The following is a 13,025-nucleotide window of genomic DNA, read 5'->3' as shown; positions in this document are numbered from 1 at the left end:
CAACTCTACAACCTAAGTTCATTTTGTTGTTGTTTAGTCGTTAAGTTGTTTCCGACTCTTTGTGACCCCATGGACCAGAGCACACCAGGCCGTCCTGTCCTCCACTGCCTCCCGGAGTTGGTTCAAATTCATACTGGTAGCTTCGATGACACTGTCCAACCATCTCATCCTCTGTCATCCCCTTCTCCTCCTGCCTTCACACTTTCCCAACATCAGGGTCATTTCCAGGGAGTCTTCTCATGAGATGGCCAAAGTATTGGAGCCTCAGCTTCAGGATCTGTCCTTCCAGTGAGCACTCAGGGTTGATTTCCTTCAGAATGGATAGGTTTGTTCTCCTTGCAATCCAGGGGACTCTCAAGAGTCTCCTCCAGCACCAGAATTCAAAAGAATCAATTCTTTGGTGGTCGGCCTTCTTTATGGTCCAGCTCTCACTTCTATATATCGCTACTGGAAAAACCATAGCTTTGACTATGCAGACCTTTGTTGGCAAGGTAATGTCTCTGCTTTTTCATACAGTCCTCCATTCAACATTGCACTGTGTGAAAACGGAACACTTTTTATTTTTCCTGAATTTTTACCTTGCTAGATATTCTTGGGCATTTTACTCTTCCTTGCATTTGGGTCTTATTGTCACACAAGTGGCAGCCAGGTGTAGACCTGTGTAAAGGGTAGTATTTAAGACTGCAGCTGAGGCTTGTACTATGATTGAACAGTACGCCACATAAACGGTTTTCTGCAGAGGGAAAACAAGATGCCAGGGAGAAGCATTTAGCTTGCCTTTTTCTCTGACAAAATAGCTTTTATGTATGAGGGAATATCTGATGCCTAACACATAACCAAAAAGGGAGTGTTGCATTCTCTCTCTCTCTCTCTCTCTCTCTCTCCCTCTCTCTCTCTCTCTCTCTCTCTCTCTCTCACACACACACACACACACACACACACACACACACACACACACACACACACACACACACACACACACACACACATTTAGATAAGTTCTTCATCTTAGATGCCATCTGTGAGAATTAAACTTGAGTTCCACATCAGAACAGCGGGGGTTGTAGCCATGCTACAATGGTTGCAGTTTGATAACGCTTTACCCACTATGGCATCAACTTACAATATCCAGATATTTGCGGTTTGCTGAGAGTATGTATGAATTTAGTTATTTATTGGTAATATTTTACCCCACTTAGAATGCTGAGTACATCATAAAACTGCAAGTGCCAGGGTTCAGTAGGATACAGCCATAGCAGTTGTAGGAATATCTGATTCCTATAACAGCCACCTAGGAGAAGAGCCAGAGTGTGTGGCTTTGGGCAAGATGGACCATCTCAGGCCATTCCCAGAAGAAGGGAATAGTAAACCACTTCTGTGGATTCTGTACCTTGAGAACCCTCCAGAGGATTGCCATAAATTGGAATTGACAGCACAGTTATTATACTTATTCTTATGACAAGATTAGAGCTAGAAATTATTGATAATCCTTTTTGGTTTCTAATAAATCACTCTGCTTGCATGGCTTTTTTTGAGATAACTCACTGCAGTGTTGAATGATGACCTATGTCGATGAATATGGCCCATTAATTGATGTTAGACAAACAAAAAATTCTTTGCTACAGAACTGGTTTTGCCCATGGGGATAAGAGTGTCTATGGTGCAGAGTGAGGAAATCATGAGAGAGCAAGGCTTGTGTGCCATGCGTGACCCAGCAGTTCACCTATTTCCTGATCCCTTTAACTCTCTACCGTTGAACATGACAAAGTGTTCTTTTGCATCAGTCAGATTTGGTGGACCAAAATATATTAAACTTTCTGCCTGAGAGTGAACAGAGTGATGTGTACAAGCTGCTTTCTCCACACATGCTCATGGCGAACCCTGTGGCAACAGATTTTTTGAACTGTAAGTACTATTTTGTGCACTGTCTTGGAGGAGTTACAGGCGAAGGCTAAAACATTTGTGTTGCATGTAGAAGCTTTTCCGGGTTCAGTCTCTGAAATCTCCAGGTACGGCCAGGAAAGAATCTTGCCTGAAACTGTGGAGAGATGCTGCCGGTCAGAGTTGACAGGGCTGGGCTAGGTGGATCCGTGGTATGACTCAGTGTGAGACTGCTTCATATATTTCTTTGATGGGAAGGAGAAAGGCATGCCCAGATAACAGGAAGGTTTTGAAACATAAGCTTGAATCCTATTCCTGTTTAACCCTAGTGTTAGGGAAATCATGTAAGTCTTGGCGGCAACTTGCCATCTACGAACAAGGTTAAGTGTCCCATACCTCCCATCAACTTAGTCTCAGACTTCTTCAAAGTCCTAGATTTCCTCAAGCTTAGGTTTAGTCTTCACAACAATTTGAGAGAGACATACTTTCCCCTGGAAACAATATACTGTTGCAAGCTACAGTGGACCCTTGACTTACAGACGGCTTGACTTACAGACTTTTTGAGTTACAGACTTCTCTGGCCGCAATATTTAGGTTTGACTTGCAGACTGAGATTTGACTTACAGACCAGAAAAAAAACAAAATGGAATAAAAACGGCCTGTTACGGGATTAATCGGTTTTCAAGGCACTGTAGGTCAATGGAGACTTGACTTACAGACTTTTTGACTTGAGAACCGCCTTCCAATACGGATTAAGTTCTCAAGTCAAGCCCCCACTGTATCTCTGTTATTTGAGGGTGCTTTGGTCTTGGATGGTCAATGAAGAGTCATTATATTTACAAGAGAACTATTCCTATTGGGGAAAAAAAATCCTGGTAGAACTTATTAGCTGGTATGGATTGATCCAGCTGCTTGCTGTTTTGGATGCTCTTTGAAAAAGATCTGACCAGCATCTGGAAAGATGCTGCTGGTCAGAATTGACAGGGCTGGGCTAGATGGACTGCCATGATGAACACTTGCACTTCCAAATTTACCCATCCAGTAGTTTTTGCCCACCAACCTTAAATCAGTTTCCAGAAGAATGAGACTGTTATAAGGAGCCACGATCTAAGTTTCTTCCACGTGGCTTAGGGCTTCCTATGTGACCCCAGGAGAATGGGAAGGAGCACTGTGCAGTAATGTCTACACCACTGAACTACCACTCTTCAATTTTCCCATTCTTACTGGAATAACTGAATTTCTCAAAGATTCTGTGCATGGCTTAATTGTCACAGAAGTCCTGAAGAAGCTTGTAAAATAAGTCTCCGCTAGGCTGTAAGTGGCACGCAGGACTTTTGATGTCTTGTTTCCTCTGTCCTATTTCCGTCTCAAGTAAAGTTGTATAATCTTCAGACTGAGGGATCCAGAATTAATCTAGAAGGCATAGAGAAGCCCTGGAGGAAGTTTTAAGTAAAAGAGCACTAAGGCTTTCAATACAATGTTAGCAAGTGCCCTCTGATAAGCTTCATTCTAATCTTAACTTTTAGACCTACTGTGTAAACCAGAGGTAAAACCGAAAGGGCTACTAAATCTAATTAACTGAATTTATTCCTATGGCGACATAATGTCTAATCATGGTTTGCTTTCCTTAACTGCTTTCTAAATGGAGGGCTCCCACAGTTTATAATTAAAGGGCATTGTGCAGCAATTCCTTTAACTTTTTTTCCTTTAATGGATTTTTTGCTGGTAAGGGAGAAAAAAAAATACACAAAAGGAAAATACAGAAGGGTGACAAATTGGAGATGCCATTGCCTTGGGTCCTTAAGAAACTTCACTGAATGAGACATTCTGGGGCCAAGATAGAGGTGTAGTTTAGAAATACCTCTTGCCTGTGACTGTGATACACAAAAAATTAACCCATGGTTTGCGAGAGGATGCCAGGGTGCAAAAGCATCGACTGATGTTTGCAAACCACACTGACTTCTGATGTGTGTGTGTGTGAGAGAGAGAATTTTCAAGAAACAAAGGGGAATACGTCTTGTAATATTCCAACCCAATTTCTAAAAATACATTCTGCTTTTTTCTTTCAGCTGAAAAACAAATAGAATTTTGCTGTCATTTAGCCCGAGGAAACTTAGATCCAAATGAACCCATTACATATGAATATGTGAAATTTGTAGTGGATTTCAAATATTTTACTCATGGTAAGCCATTTTTTGTTTTTCTTGTCTCTCTTGCTTTCTCTTGTTATGCTTATTGTTCTAACCATACTTGGTGTGATGCAAAGAAGTAGTAGAAGATCATATACTTCCTTGCTGAGCAGATATATAATTCACTCTCCCTGTGTTATGATTATGTCCATTGGTTAAATGTACAGCCCATTTTTCATCCAGTGAGCTCAAGTCATTGTACAGGGAGGGCTCTTCTGCTTCCCACTTTGTCCTCACAAGAGCCTGTAGAGGTAACTGAGGCTGAGAAAGTTGTTACTAGCCTAAAGTCACCCAGGGTGTTTCACAGCTGAATGAGGATTTGAGCCCAGTTCGGCCAACACTGCTTCTGCAGACTGGATTCTGCCACACAATCTAGAAAGGATGAAGCCGAATTTGCATTTCCTCTTTTTGCGACATTTTCATAACGTATGAAATGACCAGAGTTCATAATTAGGACTGCTTTAAGGTATGTTGAAGCCCCAAACTGTCCCAAGTGCAGGAAAGCCCACCATATGACCAGAAAGATGCATAAGGTTCTAATGGATTTTTAAAGCTTTTAATATTATTTTATTTGGATTTAGGAGCTCCTCCTAATTGGAGGCTAAGTTGCAGCTCACTTAACTTCTGCGTAAATTAAACATGATAACAATAGGTTCCTTAGCTGCTTTGATAAGTGCCCACTAGTTTTCAAAACATCATGTTATTTCTGGTTGTTGTTTTTCCATTTTAACCCACATTCAGACTGTGTGTGAGAGGATGAATTTGGGGCAATGAGTGGGCTGAGGTGGTTTAAGCATTCTCTGGTTGTGTACTTCCATGAAATTGAAAAAGAGAAGATTTAGCAGCGGATAGACTATCTTGTAGCATAGCGCTTACTGGGATACAGACAAATGGAACAGGTTGAGGTTTTTTGGCTTGACAGCTGCAGTCTTCACCTTAAGACCATGCTCTTTGAATGAGTTCCTTGAATGTTTTGAAGTTAAGGAAAGGAAATGAGAATACTTCAAAACCACCTGGGCAAATAAACACGGAGCACATATAAAAATACGCACAATTTCTGGAGTTATACTGAACTCTTCCATCAGACAGATATTGCCTCCACAACCTTTCAACCTCAAGACTTCTGGTATTGGTAATGAATATATTGACCTGGAATTTCTGGAGCGTAGGAGGGCATGTATGCATGTGGGTCACCTCTGTGTATAATTGTTGTTCTAATGTGTGTTAAGGCTTGATGGAGAAATTGCAGCATGAACCTTCCCTCCTTCTGTTCTCCATCTGGCAATCTAGCAGAACTCGGAAGGTTTTTAGTTTTCTTCTCTCTACTTTTTCATTCCATCTCCCCACCGCCACTTGCTTGACAATCTTTCGTGACCAGTTTCACAATCTCTCCATCTATAACATCAAACTTTCTGAAATAATCTCTCCCATTAAAAGAAGCATTGGGCTGAACGTCTTAGAGTAAAAGGTTTTACTGGCTTGATTTTATTGGCATCCTGTCAATAAAACCTGTTTTTTCAGAAAGAACAGGAGGCTGCAACCGAAATAGGCAGGAAAGTTTTAGAAATCTCTTTATTAAAAAAAGGAAAATCCCTCATTTTTTGGTGAATGATTGATTTGTTTTATTTTCAGTGCCTACGTCCTCTTATAATGGCTTTGAATCGGCCATTGCACGAGTGTTCCGATCAGCCAATGAAGAGCAGATCTGCCTGGTAGCAACAGTCCGTCTTGTTACTCCACAGTTCTTGAAGGTGTGCAGGCTCTCTGATCCGTGATAGCATTGCTGTGACTTGACAGGTTCAACAGTGGGTGAGAAGGTCCTAGGAGGTGCAGAGCTGATTAATGGCAGCATGTTATCCGCATGTCTTATGGGGAAAAATCATTATAGGTGAAAACAAAACAAAAGAACATATAGAAAAGTCTAAGGTTCATTAAAGACTAACTGTTGCATTTTAATGGGAGCTTTTATGGACATGATAAGAATAAGAGAGAGTTACAATGGCAAATATTTATACATGGCATCAAAATCAATCATTAGGAAGCGAGTCAATGTTTTTTTAACAGTGGGATGAAAGTGTTATTGTTATACAGGTATATTCCATTGAAGCTTGTTGTGTAAAGGATGTAAGGACCTCTGTCATGAATAACAATGGTGGAATAACATGAATGTATATCAAAAGAGGCTATCACCCCACTGTTAAATACCTATTGACTCTCCAACCAACCAACCAACCAACCAACCAACCAACCGACCAACCGACCAACCGACCAACCGACCAACCGACCAACCGACCAACCGACCAACCAACCAACCAACCAACCAACCAACCAACCAACCAACCAACCAACCAACCAACCAACCAACCAACCAACCAACCAACCAACCAACCAACCAACCAACCAACCAACCAACCAACCAACCAACCAACCAACCAACCAACCAACCAACCAACCAACCAACCAACCAACCAACCAACCAACCAACCAACCAACCAACCACATCTCTGTATTTTGATGCCATGTATCAATATTTGCCGTGGTATCTCTCCTTCTTATTATGATGGAGGAAGTGGACATTTTTTTATGAAAGCTCACATTAAAATATAACAGTTAGTGTTCAAGTTGTTGTCACTTTTTTATCTTTTTTATTTCTTTTTTGTTTGTTTGTTTTTTAACCTATAGTGCTTGCACAGACTAACACAGCTCCCCTCTTCTACTACTGAAAACAATCAGGAAGCAGAGGCATCAATTCCACTGGTTCGAAATACAAGTTTATTTTTGTTAATGTAACCAAGTTAGAAATAACAACACCTCTCTGCACATAGAAAATCAGGTGTAGCTTGTTAGGAAGAGTTGCTCAGATGGAATCCTTCCTTTCCTGTTTTAATGACAGGGTTTTAAAAAAATAAAAAATGAGGTTCTGTCTCATGAACAGTCTTACATATGAATTATCTGAACATACAGGAATACATAGAAAGTTAGAACTTGCTTCTCACTAACAACAAATGAGCAAGCCTGGCACTGTTTGCTCCATAAGCACCAATAGCAACAATATCTTGGCATGTAGAAAATTAGCATAACAGAGAGAGAGGTTTTATTCTGGCTTTCTCCTTGATATGCTAATTTTCTGGTGCAGGGATTCACTTATTTTCTTCCAGTCTGAAGTGGTTCAGTTCAGATATAAGGTTGGTACCTTACCTTCTTATTTGTGATGAAGTGATAATAGGGGCTCCTAACAAGAGACCTACTGAACTTTCATAGGTCACACAATTAAAACACAGAATAGATGCTGGACTGCAATTATCTGCAATTGTAAAATTGGTAGCTTGGTGACTGTAGGTGAGAAGAAATTGCTTGCAGTTCAGTGCATGAAATTCCATATACAGTAAGTACCTGAATGTGTTATCAGATGAAAGATGGAATCCTTTGTCTCTCATTTGTGCCCAGGATAAAAAATGTAGTGGGATACCGAGATCTACTAAAATAATTTGTAAGCTAGCAATTATGTTGCAAGGAATCTTCATGGCACATGACACCTGATTTATTGGGTGGCATGAGAGATTGCCCTGTGTTTCACCTTTAGCCCTAAAAGAACAACCAACTGAAAATGGTCATTGTTCGAGGCAGAATACCCCATGCCCTTCGCAACTGAGTTTGAAGACCTTTACCATCACAGTACACATCAAAGTTAATTGAGGTTTTGCATAGTTAATTTATGGCAGCGCTGGGGCAGGGGGTTCCTGTTCTCTCTCACACACTGATTCCCTCCATGGACTTGGTCAAGTTAATTTTTTACACTTTGATCTGTATCCCTAGAATAAAAACAAGATTTGCCTTAAGACAGACAGAACTGGGAGCAGTTGCATCAAATTTTCAAAGGTCTGAAAAGCCCAGCAGTGTGGTTCACCATATGGTCCCATGTGTTTGTCAGAAATATTGTTTGTTTCCCAAGAGTTGTGTATTTAAAAAGAAAAAAGAGAAAGTGTGTGTGTGTGGGGGGGGGAAGCAAACAAACTACCAAACCCGCCCTGCCATCTGTTTCTGCAGGAACTTTGTAACGTTGAAGAACCCTGTGAAGAATTCACATCAAGGCACAGCCTGGAATGGAAATTTCTGTTTTTAGATCACAGGTAAATAGATCTTAAAGTGATGCAGTTTTGAAATTGTGGGTGGTGGCAGTTGGGAGGGGGGGGGAAGGAAACGACAAAAACCTTTAAGCAAGGAATCTACAGAGATGAAGAAGTTCACAAGGGACATGACTTCTTAACTTAGGGGTTGGATCACTCATCAGATTAAGTAAGCTACAGAGCATTAAAATCGCCGTGGTGGGTCAGACAAATGTGTATCTAGTTCAGCATCCTCTCTTCTTTACAGCATCTGCTATTAATCCTCAAGATTTGTTAGTAAGGAGTTAAGGGTTGGGTTTAAAGACAAGATGGGCCATGCCAATCTGGGGAGACTCTAGCAGTGGCAACTGGCCCCAAAATATGAAGGAAGAGCAGCTTCTGGTTTCCAGATAATTACTGCCAGTGTTTGTTTATGGAAATGGGAGGGGGCCTTTGAGAGGCCCTGCACTCGGTTTTATAGTAAAATTGCAGCTCCTGTAGACTTCAAGGAGTGACAAAATGTTTTTCAGTAATTCTTAAGGGCTTTGGGGAGGTTATTAGTGAGAGGTCTGGCGCATCCCTAGGGCCACCAAAATCCCATGAGGGCTACTACATGCGGCATGTAGGCTGCTCTGATCTAAAGGGCCCCTTTCTCTGTTCTTGTTTGTTTGTGTCAGAAGCAACACAGTATAATTAATAAAAATATTAGATAATTCCCACCCAGGAGCAGGCAACATCAAGAGCATTTGGGGCAACTAACATTGAGTCTTCCCTGGTACACTGACATGGGTACGATGCTTCCTGTTCTTCTTCTGTGCACTTGCAAAGGACTTTGTCTTGTCTCTTTCGTGTCACATATTTTGGGGTGCTGCTTGCAGATATTTTATGCATTTCTTGAATGCAAATATGTCATCATCATGTGTCTGGCAGAGCTGATGTAGTAGCTATTCTTTCAGTGTTGAAAGGGCCTCTGTGTTAATAGATACCATGGTTAACCATACAGACAATGGCCCTTTTGCAACCCATTATCAAAGCCTAGAGATAGGGATGAACTGCTGGTTCAGTGATTCATTGTGGTATGTTTTCTGCCGAACAGCTGATCCACAGTTGGGTTTCCTGCTCCCTCCAGCAGGTGCCCATTCAGTGGCAGTAGCTGCCAGAGGAGGCAAGGCAGGTTGCTACTGCTGAGTGGGCAGCTGCTGGAGGGGGTGGGACACCGGACCATGGATCAACAGTTTGGCTGGGAAACTAACCCCGCCGAACCAGTGGTTCCGTGTCCATCTCTATCAAAGTCATATACCCGTCCCATAGTATTCCCACCGGCTTGCATGGGTGCTTCTGAAGCAGAAACATCAGTCGGCAGGCACCATCATTGCCCAGAAGATGCCTGCATCAGTTCATATTCTTTAGAAAACCTTCCTCTGTGCCCCCCTCCATTTCTCTGATCAAAGGACTGTTCCTCATACACTTTTTGGGAAGAAAGGGGGACTGAGAGTGCCCCCGAAGGAGTGTTCAGTGCTCCAGGAACCCTTAGACCAAATAAAACATATTCCTCTATAAGGTGCCAAAATTCTGTGTTGTTTGTGCTGCAACAGGCTATGGACCAAAACAGCTCACACCTTTATAAGGATCGTGATCCAGGAATAATTAAATGAGTGGTCATTATAGTCTTCATCTCACTGTGTACAGTAAGAGCCAATTGATATGTTACCTTAGCAACATGGCTTGCACGGCTTCAGTGAGATACGTAGTTGGGGAAGATCACGTGGGACCAAAGCACATCCTACGTGCCTCCTCCATGGTGTCCTTCTGGGAAGGTTTTAGCTCTTGCATCTTAAATGCATTAATAGCCTGCTCTTCATTTCAGATGATTTGTATTATTTCTTTTCTTTTTTTAAAAAAAAAACCTCTTTATTTTGGTTTAGCATATCTAAGAAATGTAAATGTAAAAAATTTGCAATATATGAGGAAAATACACCCACCTCTGAGATGGCCCAGTGCAGAGCCCCATCTTTCCCTTTATCTAGTGATATTAGTGTGTTATCTGTTCATTTTGTGGTTTATAGGCATAGCAAGAATCCTGTAATAGCTGGGAAAGGAAACATAACTATCAACTCCTATTGTTGACCGAAGTTGTCAGCAATATTCATGTTGTTGATCAAGTTATGTTCAAAGTTAAACACATATAAATGCTTTCAGTCAGGTCTTCCTCTATGCCTTTGATATTTTTCTCTATGGTCTGAAGGAATAAAACATTGTGTTGTTGTGATGTTCCAGTTTATGGAGACTCTAATAGGATTTTCAAGGTATGTGAGGTGCTTAAGGAGTGGTTTTACTAGTGCCACCCCTAGTGAGTTTCCATGGACAAACAGGAATTTGAACCCATTAGTCCCGAGTCCTCGTTCCTCACTCTGTTCAATGTGCTACACTAGATCTCTATAAAGTTCTTATAATTATAGTCTTCCAGAATGTATTCCAAATATTAAGTGGTTCCTATGATATACGAAAGCCCAGTTCACAGATAACAAGGAATCATTCTGTGGATAAGCCACAGGGAGCATTAATCTTGTTTGCTGTTCCTCTGGTACAGCTTCTGATTTAGATTAATCATGGTTTAGTGTTATATCTAAATCTGTGTGTGCTATGTTTAATATTAACTATGGTTTGTTGAAACAAATAATCTGCTTCAATTATGGTTTGGAGTTAGGTTGTTTCAACAAGATATAACTTCAGATTAGTCATAGTTTGTTAATTTCCAAGTTTCTTGTGGTTGCAGCAAAGGAGAAAGAATACTTGAGCATCAACTAGGCTTGTTCTTAATGAAGAGTTGTCATCTTTAAGACTAGCAGATTCATTATAGCATATGAGCCACAGCTGCTTCTTAAAATGTATGAAAATTCATTCTATAGTCAATGGGTTAACCTTAAAGAGTTCTATCTTGTTGGAATACACTAGGTTTGATTTTGCAGTGCTAAGCTATAATACAGTGTATGTCTAATTGAAATACTATAATTACGTGAACTTAGAATGTGATATTTCCAAATAAATGTGCACAGAATTAGAGGCAAATAAGTTATTCATTGTGGTTCAAGTCAGATCCTCAGCTAATACAAATTGGTGTAAATTTAAAAAATTGCCTATTTTGTAGATACACTTTGGATGTATTATTATGATGATGATTTTATTATTTGCCCTTCTGTTAATTAAAAAAAGAGGGTGGGGTGGATCAGGGAAGTAAGCCACATCAATAAAAATCTACTCATTCATAACAAAGTCATAGATGAGAAGCAGGTAGTTTCAAAGACTTTGAATAGAAAGGCAGTTTTTTCAGAGGGAAGACGTGGATTGTACACAATGTCCTGGAAAAATGTATTATGGAAAATTATGTTGCTATTTTAAACAAGAACATGTCACAGGAAATCTTGTCTTGAGGCGCTAGTATGAAACCTCTCACACTCACCCTCTTGCCATTGGCGTGCATATTATTCGGTCCGAGCATGCTTACCATGGCTTTTTAAATCTGCAGAAACATCTGATGGTTGCATCCTGTAAAGGTAGCCTATCTAGAGTTGTTGCGTTCTGGATGAAAGGTTGCTGATTCAGCAGATAAAGTGGGGATAGAAGGAGGAGATTTGTATATCTCTCAATAAAGATGTATCTTCAAAGCTGACATGAAACTTACCTTGCCTAAGAGATTCCCAAATTTGGGTCCCTAGATATTCTTGGGCTATAACTCCCAGAAGCCCCGGCCATTGGCTGCACTACCTCGGGGTTTCTGAGACTCGTAGCCCAGGAACGTCTGGGGACCAAGTATGGGAATCCTACCTGGTGTCTTCCCAGTCCTGTTATCTCCATTCCAGCATGACTGGAGAATCATGGGAGTTGAAGTTCAGTACATGTGGGGTGCACCAGGTTACAGAGGTCCAGCTTGACTCATAACATAACATTTTAAAGATTAACGTAGCCTTGAAAGAAATGATGGTTAGATAAACTGTGAAGCAGAAATAAGCTGTGTTTTGCATGGCTCCAGTCAAGTGGTTTGCTGGTCTTCATTGAACAGTGTAATGCTGCTGCCTGCAGTATTGATCGATATGATATGATAATAGCATGTGCTGAAATCTAATATCCTTTTAGGGCCTTGTGTTGAGTCATACGAAGAGGGAACTACCAATTAGAAACAGTCTCAGCCTAAAATAACATTTCATTAGCTTTTAAAAAACGAAAGAGACAGCTTCTCCTCTGACCTAGATATTTGTCTGGGTTAGGAATGAGGGTTTTCTTTTCTTTAACCACATTTGCCTGTAACTATGCCACAGAATTGCAGAGACCTGGGTCCTGACAGGCAGCATCCTTGGGCACACTGCCCGATTGTTCCTAATTAGCCTCTTCTACCAGCATCAGCAGCTAAACTGAACAGCAAGCAAAGGCTGAGGGTCAAACCTAGATTGTGTGTTCCGTTTTTAGAAGTGGTGCTTCTTCAAGTCATAAATGATGTCTGACTGTCATAACACACATATATTTCCCCGCCTTTGCATTTAGCATTTAGTATGGTTTGTTTTGTAACTGTCACTGAAAGATAAATGTGGACTTAACCTCGAAGTTTGATTGCTGAAGCATGAATTTTCAGAGGAAATCCCATTGTGAAAAGGGTTAATTGAAGAAAACATGCTTTCCTCTTAATGTTGACCCTTAGCAATATATCTGAACAAAGTCTACTAACTGCAGCTACTGATCTATTAGCCCAGGTCTGAAGGTAGGATTGTTTAGTATGATAATCCAGAAGTCCTGAAAACGATGAAGAAGCCTGGAGACATTCTTCTAGTTACACCAGCAGGTATTTTGTATTATG

General features: G+C 40.8%; 1 protein-coding gene across 5 annotated transcripts in view; it reads left to right on the top strand.

The window, feature by feature from the left end:
• The window catches only part of PASD1 (PAS domain containing repressor 1), a 91,186-nt gene that overhangs the window by 48,371 nt on the left and 29,790 nt on the right, over nt 1-13,025 (top strand). For 3 of the 5 annotated variants that reach the window (XM_072981382.2, XM_072981383.2, XM_072981380.2), the window contains exons 7-10: nt 1,785-1,905; nt 3,951-4,064; nt 5,703-5,821; nt 8,118-8,200. In XM_072981382.2, coding sequence (XP_072837483.2) covers nt 1,785-1,905; nt 3,951-4,064; nt 5,703-5,821; nt 8,118-8,200 — 437 coding nt within the window. The remainder of the gene's footprint in view (nt 1-1,784; nt 1,906-3,950; nt 4,065-5,702; nt 5,822-8,117; nt 8,201-13,025) is intronic. The other 2 variants (XM_078380593.1, XM_078380592.1) reach the window with 1 other exon arrangement.

Source organism: Pogona vitticeps, chromosome 11 (genome assembly GCF_051106095.1).
Source record: "Pogona vitticeps strain Pit_001003342236 chromosome 11, PviZW2.1, whole genome shotgun sequence".
Lineage (NCBI taxonomy): Eukaryota > Metazoa > Chordata > Lepidosauria > Squamata > Agamidae > Pogona > Pogona vitticeps.
The sequence above is the reverse complement of the archived record's forward strand: the minus strand, read 5'-3'. Positions and strand labels throughout refer to the sequence as shown.